The 11470-nt window shown below is 47.9% G+C and overlaps 1 protein-coding gene across 1 annotated transcript in view; it reads left to right on the top strand.

Annotated features, from left to right (window-relative positions):
* The window catches only part of NBAS (NBAS subunit of NRZ tethering complex), a 1027824-nt gene that overhangs the window by 34198 nt on the left and 982156 nt on the right, over positions 1 to 11470 (top strand). The window contains 3 exon segments of the mRNA XM_075341124.1: positions 3068 to 3148; positions 4713 to 4760; positions 6165 to 6208. Of these exon segments, the coding sequence (XP_075197239.1) occupies positions 3068 to 3148; positions 4713 to 4760; positions 6165 to 6208 (173 nt within the window).

The raw sequence follows: 11470 nt of genomic DNA, 5'->3' as shown, positions 1-11470 counted from the left end.
TTGTCTTGTTGAAAGACAAATCTCCGTCCCAGTCTCAGGTCTTTTGCAGACTCCAACAGGTTTTTTTCAAGAATGGTCCTGTATTTGGCTCCATGCATCTTCCCATCAATTTTAACCATCTTCCCTGTCCCTGCTGAAGAAAAGCAAGCCCAAACCATGATGCTGCCACCACCATGTTTGACAGTGGGAATGGCGTGTTCAGGGTGATGAGCTGTGTTGCTTTTACGCCAAACATATCGTTTGGCATTGTGCCCAAATATTTTGATTTTGGTTTCATCTGACCAGAGCACCTTCTTCCACATGTTTGGTGTCTCCCAGGTGGCTTGTGGCAAAGTTTAAACAACACTTTTTATGGATATCTTTGAGAAATGTCTTTCTTTTTGCCACTCTTCCATAAAGGCCAGATTTGTGCCGTGTACGACTGATTGTTATCCTATGGACAGACTCTCCCACCTCAGCTGTAGATCTCTGCAGTTCATCCAGAGTGATCATGGGCCTCTTGGCTGCATCTCTGATCAGTCTTCTCCTTGTTTGAGATGAAAGATTGGATGGACGGCCGGGTCTTGGTAGATTTGCAGTGGTATGATACTCCTTCCATTTCAATATGATCGCTCGCACAGTGCTCCTTGGGATGTTTAAAGTTGTGGAAATCTTTTTATAACCAAATCCAGCTTTAAACTTTTCCATAACAGTATCACGGACCTGCCTGTTGTGTTCCTTGGTCTTCATGATGCTCTTTGTGCTTTAAACGGACACTGAGGCTATCACAGAGCAGGGGCATTTATACCGAGACTTCATTACACACAGGTGGCTTATATTTATAGTCTCCCGGTACCTACCTGCACGCAACCTCAGATCCTCCATCCTTCTCTGCTCCTCTCTCATCTCCTCTTCCCGCAATCGCGTACAAGATATCTCCCGCGCCTCCCCCATACTCTGGAACTCAGCATATCAGAGTCTCCCCTATCGTGGAAAGCTTCAAGAGGAACCTCAAGACCTACCTCTTCCACAAAGCCTACAACCTACAATAGCCCTCAGTCCAGTAGACCAATGCGCAACCAGCTCTGTCCTCACCTATTATACCATCACCCATTCCCTGTAGACTGTGAGCCCTCGCGGGCAGGGTCCTCTCTCCTATACCAGTCTGTTTTGTACTGTTAATGATTGTTGTACGTATACCCTCTCTCACTTGTAAAGCGCCATGGAATAAATGGCGCTATAATAATAATAATAAGTAATAATAATAATTTATCAGCATCATCAGTCATTTAGGACAACACTGGATCATTCAGAGATCCTCAATCAACTTCTGGAGTGAGTTTGCTGCCCTGAAAGTAAAGGGGACGAATAATATTGCACGCCGCAGTTTTCAGGTATTTATTTTTTAAAAAAGTTTAAGTAATAAATTTCGTTCAACTTCACAATTGTGTCCCACTTGTTGTTGATTCTGCACCATATTTTTTATCTTTATGTTCGAAGCCTGAAATGGGGGAAAAGGTTGAAAAATTCAAGGGAGCTGAATACTTTCGCAAGGCATATATACATATATAAACACTTTATATATATATATATATATATATATATATATATATATATATATATATATATATATATATATATAAATAATGTGTATATATGTGTATGTACGTGTTTTTATATATTATATATTAAAATACGTACATACACACATATATATACATTATATAAATACATATATATATATATATATATATGTATTTATATAATGTATATATGTGTGTGTGTGTATGTACGTGTTTTTACATATAACATATAAAAACACGTACATACACATATATATATATATTAGTATGTGTATGTATATGTATGTATGTGTGTGTATTTTCTTCTATTTTTTTTTTTTTTTTCTTCTACTGACAATTCTATAGTTCTTCTTTTTTTTTTTTTTTACTTCTCTACAAATCTCTATGGCCGGTTTCACACATTCGGCTTTTTGGCGTTTTGCCGGATCCGGCGCTCTTCCGTACAGATAATACAGTACAATGACAGCGCTGTAACTTCCGGGTCACATGCGCCGGTCGCATGACAGCATGTGACCGGCGCTTGTTGCGCTGTCATTGTACTGTATTAACAGTACGGGAGAACGGCAAAAAGCCGGATGTGTGAAACCGGCCTGAGAGCTTGGTTTTTATGGTGCGAGTCGTAGTTTTGATTGACACAATTAGGCTTTGTTCACACACTGCGTTTTTATCCGCTTTTATTTTTTTTGCGTTTTTTTTGAAGAAATCTCTTCAGAAAATGGTTGTAACCTTTCTGCAGACATTCCCCAGCAAAACCTATGGAAGAAAAAATATCTGTGCGCACACTGCGTTTTTTTTTTTCAAGAACATTCTTACTGCAGAATTTCTTAAGAAAAAGAATAAGCATGTCACTTCTTTTCTGCAGGTACCATAGATAATGAAAAAACAAAAATGCAGGGACCAACCTGCGGAAAAAACGCATCAAAAACTAATGCGATTTTCGGTGCGTTATTGGTGCGTTTTGTGATTGCAAGTGCGCTAATCTTTCAGACTCTCAATAAATTCCTTAAGAAAAATCCTTTTTCTAGTGTGAACAGAGCCTTTATTTTACCATGTAATGTGCAAAAATTGCTTTGAAATGGTGGAAAAAAAAAGGCAATTGCCAAACTTTTTTGGGGGGATGAGGAGAGGGTGGGGGGTAGTTTGGCAGTGTTCATGTTGCATTAATTTTCACCTTCTCTATCACTAAAATTCTGGCTTTGACAAACTTATGACTTTAAACTTTTTTTTAGTATTTTTTGCCCTTTAAAAAATTTAGTGGTGTGTTTTTTTTTTTTTTTTTTTTTTTTTTTTTTTTTATTGCTTTCTGCCATCTTATTTTTTGAGCAGCTTTTTTATTTTTCCTTCGGTGGTGCTGTATGAGGGCTGCTTATCTGATGGTATCGGGGGAAAATACTCAATTTTTCTGTGGACTTTCTATGTTTATGAAGAGGCATGTATGGATGTTTTTGACTTTTTTCTATATATTTGAGGTCGTTATAATGTGTTTTTTTTTTTTTCCCTATTAGCAGCCCAGCTAAATTCTGCCTCCCACCCGGCCTCATCCGTCTAGCCAACAAGCAAATTAACTGGCATCTAGTGCTGACCAGGTAAGGACTGACCTGGGTTTATCACCGTCCATAATTGCACCGCGATGCACGGACTGACCGGACCCAAACTCTGCAACGTCATATATCCTATTTTTCCTGATTTATAAGATGCACCCCAAATTTAGAGGAGCAAAATATATTTTTTTAATGTTAAAATGAGGGTCCGTCTTATCATCCTAGTGTGTCTTAATCCTAATGCTCACCGGCGGAAGCGGCGGTGGTGGAGCGGCTCCGGAAGGTCACAGGAGGCAGGGTCGGCGATGCTGCAGGGTCAGAGGAGGTGATGTTGCATCTCAGAAGGGTCAGTGTATGGAGGCTCGGCCGTACTGCCCTCTCGAGGATCTCGTGGTGCCATTGATCTGCTGGCGTGCTGCGGGGGTGTCATAGCAGTAGAAAGACTCCAGAGGGTCACAGGATGACTGGGAGTTGCTGCGGCGGTGGGCACCTGATCTGACTGCAGACTCCATTGAATCACCCGCAGTTGACCCTATGAACTTCAAAAAATATGGCTGCAGAGGCAGTGTGTTCATAGGCCTCCGCGACCATTTTCTTGATGTTAATCTCATCAATCTGTGTACACACCGCCTCCGCAGCCATTTTCTTGAAGTCCATCGCGTCAACTGCGGGCGACTCAATAGATCCCGTAGTGAGATCAAGCACCCGCTGCCGCCGCAACACTGCAGTGACATCCTCAGTATCACCAACCCTGCCTCCAATGACCCCACTCTACCACCCCGGTAAGCCACATCCGCATGGTAAGACGCACCACCATTTTATCCCCAGTTTTGGGGGGAAAAAAAGTTACAATCTGGAAAATACAGTACTCCCCTGAAGCTTCGGAGTTTGGGTCAGGAGACCCCCCGACTGGTGTATCGAGAGCTATACTCTGCCTACAACATATGTGATTCTAGTGTTATCTTTCGCTCTTTTGTGTATGGGAATCTTGGAGATGGCAAAGGACAGCATCTCTTTGAGATTGAATGTCATGGAGGTGAGTGTAGCCTACATGCACACACTGTCAGGATTCTCCAGTTTTGTAGGTGCAAAGGGGCGGTTATGCGATGGCGTACTTGTGGCCCTATATGGGCTCCTCCTTTTTAAGCTCACTTGTATTGAGTGAGGCTGAACTTGGCTGGTTGGCACGTGACCAATTTATTTAGATCACGCATTTGTGGGATCACTTGCCGTCCGCAACACCGAAGAATCCTGACAGTGTGCAGTGCTCGAGCAATATTCCAGGTCGAGTGACTACAGAATTACAGTAGACGACAGGACGACCCTTCTTAAAAACTTTGCACAAGGTTTTTCAATTTAGGATCCACATCTTTAAGGTCTCGTGCATTGCTCATTGCGATCTGTCAAAATATCGGATCACACTTGGACCGTGCACAAGTCTGATTTTTTTTTTAATGGTAGAGTGCTGGAATATAATGGCTGAGAAGGTTCAAGTAGGAGAGAGAACGTTCTAGGAGAGCAAAACCTTTCCTAAATTGCAGATTTCATAACTTAGTAGCACAATTATTATGTCAGTACTTATTCTCACTTTTTTTTTCTTTGCCTTCAGTAATGGAAAGCTATTGGCGGCCGTTCAGGACCAGTGCATTGAGATTCGGTGAGTCGTGGTCGCTTATCGAGAGATCAAGGTCTGAAATCACATGCAAATTAGCCTGGAAGGTGCAAGGGGGCGTCTCAAAGCACTTGGAGGACAATGCCGAAGTTTACCAATTTATTCCACAGAATCTTACTAGTGATGTGCAAGCACTACCATGCTTGAGTGCTCAATCGGGGGAGGTTGAGGCCTGTCCATGCTCGGCTGGTGGGGTTGAGGCCTGTCCATGCTCTGATACTCTGCCGAAGGGGTTGATGTCTTTCCATGCTCGGGTACTCAGTCAGAGGGGTTGAGGCCTGTCCATGCTAGGTCGAGATGGGAGTCGAGGCCTGTCTGTGCTAGGTCGAGGTGGAGATCGAGGCCTGTCTGTGCTAGGTCGAGGTGGAGGTCGAGGCCTGTCTGTGCTAGGTCGAGGTGGGGGTTGAGGCCTGTCTGTGCTAGGTCGAGGTGGGGGTGAGGCCTGTCTGTGCTAGGTCGAGGTAGGGGTGAGGCCTGTCTGTGCTAGGTCGAGGTGGGGGTCGAGGCCTGTCTGTGCTAGGTCGAGGTGTGGGTGAGGTCTGTCTGTGCTAGGTCGATGTAGGGGTCGCACGACAGGTAAGTGCGTGTGAAGCTGCCGATAATGTTCGCTACGGCAGCTATCACAAGATATTGCATCTGCGACGGGGGCGGGGTCTATCGCACTCGGCATTGCTACAATCGGCTAGCATTGTTGCAGCGTGTAAAGTACCCCTAAGAGCCCAGGCTGCTGTGTAGAACGTTAAAAACACTTTATAATACTCACTAAACAGTCCATGCAGTGCAGACTGGTCGGATGGGTGTCTCTGTTCTCCAGTATTTGCGCCTCCTCATTCGGCCATCTTTGTCCTCCTTCTTCTGAAGCCTGGGTGTATGACGTGTCCTACGTCATGAATATACTAGCCGGAATTGTGATCCTGCGCAGGCGCACTTTGTTCTGTCCTTAGCAGGGCAGATCAAAGTATTGTAGTGCGCCTGCGCAGAACCTCTAGCCCCGTGTGCATGCCCATTCAAGAGCTGAGCGCTGCTGCTTCCGGAGCAATGTGGCAAGTGTTTTGATTGTTCGGTGGGGCTCTTGGGACCCGAGTGCCCACCGATCTATAGGGCATTTCAGGCCCTGTCACATATAGGAAAAAAAAACCCAATCCTCGTGTTTCACTTTTAAATCTCCCCCGTTACAGATGTCCTCTCGTTTCAGAGATGGGACTGGATCTTGATCTGCATTAAGAAATGGATCTGCACAAAGACGTTTTTATTACCCCACCCCAATTATTTTCTTTGAAGACCGACACATTGACCTCCTCCGTTTGTTCCCAGCACTGATGGGTGCACATCTTCCATCACTCCCCTTTACTTATAAAGATTTAATTTCCCTTTTGTATTCTGTTTCAGGTCTGCAAAAGATGACTTTGGCTCTGTTATAGGGAAATGTCAAGGTGAGTGATTATAGAGTGCGCACACGCTGCGCTCCATCTTCTCTACTCGGCAGCGAAGGATAATCATTCTGTTAGGCTATGTGCCCACGCTACAGGATTTACCGCGGATTTGCCGCGGATTTTGCCGCGGATTTACCGAAAATCTGTAGCAGCAGCACTTCCAAGCCATTTCAATGGCATTTTGGAAATGCTGTGCCCATGCTGCGGATTTTTCCGCTGCGGATTTGCCGCGGATTTTGATCCGGAAAAATCTGCAGCATGTCAATTGTTTGGTGCAGATTTGGTGTGGATTTTTGGTTTTGAATGGGGAAAAAAAAAATGAAATCCGCATCCAAATCCGCGGTAAATCCGCGGTAAATTGCGCGGCAAATCCGCGGGTGCGGATTTGCCGCGAAAGTCGCGGATTTTCAGGCAAAAAAATCCGCAGGGACATTCTAGCGTGGGCACATAGCCTTAAAGGCACAGTTCAAGCAAAAGTGATCAATGTTATTCCTATTCCCTGGACCTGAGGGGGCACCGCATGGCACAGGGGGTCTTTTATTTTCTCCCATTGGTTGTCTTGGGCATAACGCTGTATATAGTTTTGCCTTGGAGTGTTCCTTTAGGTGGTGCAATATCAAATCATGATGTCCGTGTATTACAACAAACCTTCCGCACTACATCTCTCAGCATTCTTGAGCAGCCACAGGATATCCCTTGACCGTAGAGCATGTTGGGAGTTGTAGTTTTACATCTACTGGAGAAAGGAAAGCTGCTGATTCCTGTCATTAATGGGAAATACAGAACGGTAGGATGACTTGACTCTGTGGGATTCATTTTAACCCAATAGAAGGCGATGGGATCTTTCGTACACCCACTGAGGAGCTATGAGAGCATGTTTATGGCCGAGGGTCTTGGCTAGTGTTGAGCAGAAAGAATCACACGATCCGTGTTGAGTTGGTAGTCTGAGGCTGATTAGTAGTGATGAGCGAGCAGTGTCATGCTCGGGTGCTCGTAACTAGTGATGAGCGGGTACTACCATACTTGGGGGCTCAGTACTCGTAACTACAGTACTGTAGAGCGAATACTACCATTCTCGAGTGCTCAGTACTCGTAACTAGTGATGAGTGGACACTACCATGCTCGGGTGCTCAGTACTCGTAACTAGTGATGAGTGAGCACTACCATGCTCAGGTGCTCAGTACTGGTAACTAGTGATGAGAGGGAACTACCATGCTCGGGTGGTCTGTACTCATACCTAGTGATGAGCGAGCACCATGCTCTGTACTCATAACAAGCAGTTGGACACTCAGACAGGTTTGACTCGTGTTCTGGGTATAATGGAAGTCAATGGGGAACTGGAGCATTTTTGCTGAAGATCTTCTGGAAAATTTGCTTGAGTTCCCCATTTGACTTCCATTATACTCGGTAGACTGGTTGCGCTCGTCCAAGTGTCCGACCTGCTTCTTACAAGTACCGCGCAGATGGTAGTGCCCGCTCATCACTAGTCATTGAGTACTGGGCACCCGAGCATGGTAGTGCTCACTCATCACTACTGATTAGTTGTGGGTCACTGCAACATCGACATTGAGCTGGGGCTATTAATCCGAAGAGGTGCCATAGATACCGGCAGTTATGCTTGCGGGGCCTTGGTTTAGTGGCCGGGGACTACAGATGTGGCCACTAGACTAGGGTCCATTTTGATCAACTTTGGTGTTCACATTTTACAGGGACTTAAAAATTGTATTATTCCTTAAATTTCCCCTACAGCTTTTTCTTTATCGTTCCTTTGGGAGACCCAGACCATGGGTGTTTAGCTTCTGCCTCCGGAGGACACACAAAGTACTACACTTAAAAGTGTAGCTCCTCCCTCTGAGCTTATACACCCCCTGGTGAGCCAGTCCCAGCCAGTTTATCGCTTTGTGTTCAGGAGGCATACATCCACACATGCATTCTCATATGATTTTTTACTTTTTGGAAAGAGATTTGAAGAAATGCGGGTCCACGTCTGGACTCACGGCATGTCCCTTCTCACCCCACTGTGTAGGCGGTGTTGTAAGGTTGATTTCCAAGGCTGGAGCCTTACATGCCGTGCTCCTTCACCATCCCTCCTGGGCTCTGGCTTGAAGTGGTAGTCAGCGCGGTCTCCATGCCTGGCAGGAGACCGGTCTCCATCCACAGCCCCTTGAGGATTCTGTTGGACCGGAGCACTCATCCCCAGGGACCTGGCCCTGCGTCTCAGCAGCTAAGTACCTGAGACGTTTATGTGTTGGGGGTCCCTGTTCTTTATTGTATGGGGAGAGTATGCTGAATGTGTTTATTTTGACATTTCTGGCGGGTTCTCTAGCTTTCGCCCGAGAACCGCGCCGATGGTGCCTGCGCGTCGGCCTCGCCGCTTAAATTTAGGCCCCGGCTTTGCCGGAGGCCTAGTTTCTGTTAACTTCCCTCGCATGTCACTCATGCAAGAGGGACAGGCACGGCTCCTCCCGGCGGCCGTTCTGCACAGGGGAGGGACACTCCCCACTGCTGGGGCGTGTCTCCTCTCCTGCAGGTCTATGGCCCTCCAGTTCCCGCTCCTCTACAGGAACGCCCCCTAGTCCCGCCCCCTCTCTTCGCTCCGGCGGCCATTTCTCAGGCAGAGTTCACTCTGCGCTGGGCCTTTCTGCACTCTGCATCCCTGCTGAGGTGCTGTGCATTGGGGGTCCGGGCTTCGGGATCTGGAGGGCACACAACACCGCGCCCAGCGGTCTGGTAAGCCACAGCCGGTCTCCGGTTGTGCACCTCTGTATATTCTCCCTGGGGTTCATTCTCTTGCAAAGCCCCCACTCCAGCAGCATGTCTCACACAAGAAGCAAGGCTCCAAAGCTTTATTCTGTATGCACTGCATGTAAGCTCCTGCTGCCTGAGCCGAGCACCTGTCCACATTGTGATGTTTGCTCTAACTTGGCGGTGCCACAGCCTGGAGTCTCACCACTAGTGGTCTCTCAGGCTGCTTCTGCACCTGTGGCTGAACCCCCGGCCTGGGTAGAGTCCTTTTCTAGGTCTATCTCCCAGTCATTTGCTGAGTCCATGGGACTTTTGTCTAGGACTTTGATGAATATGCATCAGCCCTCCTCACAGGGTACCTCTAATTCTCCTGCCAGAGGATCCCTATCCTCTTGACCTCCGTCCATTAGAGCTCACAGAGGATTCATCATCAGGTCCCAGACCCCATCCTTCTAAGAGTAGGCGCAGGGTTTCCTCCCCCTCCTCATCCCGCGGCTCTGACTCAAGAGCTGACTCGCAAGATGAGGAGGATGCCCTCATGGGGGGCTCGGAGGCTATGTACCCCATCGATCTCTCCGAGGGTGATTCAGATTTTAGTGACTTGATTGCTTCTATTAATTCTGTACTGGATCTCAATCCGCCAGTCTCAGAGGAGCAACCCTCTCTGGCAGAAAAGCATCAGTTTACCTCGCCTAAGAGAGTAAAAAGTGTGTTCTTTAACCACTCCAGTTTTCAGACCGCTGTGACCAAACCCAGGGCCTGTCCTGACAAACGCTTTCCAAAGCGTGGTTCTGATGACCGTTTTCCCTTTCCACCTGAGGTGGTCAAGGAGTGGTCGCACTCCCCAAAGGTAGACCCCCCGGTGTCTAGGCTCTCAGCCCGGACCGTTGTGTCGGTGGCTGACGGTACCTCACTTAAGGATTCCACTGACCGTCAGATTGACCTTCTGGCCAAATCTGTGTATGAAGCTGCGGGGGCCGCGTTTTCCCCGACTTTTGCAGCAGTGTGGGCTCTCAAAGCCATCTCTGCTTCCCTAGAGGAGATGCATTCCCTCACCAAGGAATCTATGCCTGAGATGGTTACCTTAACTTCTCAGGCTTCAGCTTTTTCATCTTATGCCATGTCTGCCATGCTAGAGGCTTCTCACCGCACTGCGGTGGCTTCGGCTAATTCCCTCGTTATCCGCAGGATCTTGTGGCTTCGAGAGTGGAAGGCAGATGCTTCTTCCAAGAAGTTTCTTGCTGGGCTCCCTTTTGCTGGTTCCCAGCTGTTCGGAGAACAGCTGGATGAAATTATTAAGGAAGCTACTGGCGGGAAGAGTACTTCCATGCCACAAACCAAGACCAGGAAACCCGCCCAGGGTAGGAATCAATCGAGGTTTCGTTCCTTTCGTTCCTCCAACTGGTCGTCCTCTAAGCCCTCCGCCTCGTCCGCTAACTCAGCTAAGGATCAGAAATCTAACTGGCGCCCAAAAGCGCGTCCGTAGAAGACTGCAGGAGGTTCTGCCACTAAGGCAGCCTCCTCATGACTCCCTGCCCGCTCCAGCCACGTCCTTAGTCGGTGGCAGGCTCTCCCACTTTGGCGACGCTTGATTAAAACAAGTCTCCGATCAGTGGGTGAGAGATATCATATCTCACGGCTACAGGATAGAATTCTCTTCCAGCCCGCCAAACAGATTTTTTCTCTCAACTCCCCCCTGCTCCAAGGCCGCCGCCTTCTCTCAGGCCGTGGCATCCCTGCAGGCAAACTGAGTGATTGTACCAGTTCCCACTCGGGAACGGTTCAGAGGTTTTTACTCAAACCTCTTCCTAGTTCCCAAAAAGGACGGTACCTTCCGGCCCATCCTGGATCTCAAACTTCTCAACAAGCATGTTCGAGTGCGGCATTTTCGCATGGAGTCTCTGCGATCAGTCATTGCCTCAATGACCCAAGGGGTTTTCCTGGCGTCCATCGACATCAGAGATGCCTATCTACATGTGCCAATCGCAGTTTCACACCAGCGTTGGTTACGTTTTGCCATAGGAGAGGATCATTTCCAATTCGTGGCTCTCCCCTTCGGGTTAGCCACGGCCCCTCGGGTATTCACCAAGGTCATGGCGGCAGTGATTGCGGTCCTGCACCTCCAGGGGTTGGCAGTGCTTCCTTACCTGGACGACCTTCTGGTCAAGGCTCCATCCAGCGCAGACTGTCAGCGGAGTGTCTCGCTCACTCTCGCCACCCTAGCCCAATTCGGGTGGCTTGTCAATCTTCCCAAATCCACTCTGACTCCGACCCAGAGTCTCACGTACCTAGGGATGCAGTTTGAGACTCTGCCGGCACTTGTGAAGTTGCCCTTAATCAAACAGCAGTCTCTCCAGCTAGCGGTGCGCTCTCTGCTGCGGCCCCGCCGTTATACCCTCAGGCGCCTGATGCAGGTGCTGGGTCAAATGGTGGCGTCCATGGAGGCTGTTCCCTTTGCCCAGTTCCATCTGCGCCCGCTGCAGCTGGACATTCTCCGCTGTTGGGACAAGCGGCCTT

This window comes from Anomaloglossus baeobatrachus, chromosome 3 (genome assembly GCF_048569485.1).
Source record: "Anomaloglossus baeobatrachus isolate aAnoBae1 chromosome 3, aAnoBae1.hap1, whole genome shotgun sequence".
In the NCBI taxonomy this organism is placed as follows: domain Eukaryota; kingdom Metazoa; phylum Chordata; class Amphibia; order Anura; family Aromobatidae; genus Anomaloglossus; species Anomaloglossus baeobatrachus.
The sequence above is the reverse complement of the archived record's forward strand: the minus strand, read 5'-3'. Positions and strand labels throughout refer to the sequence as shown.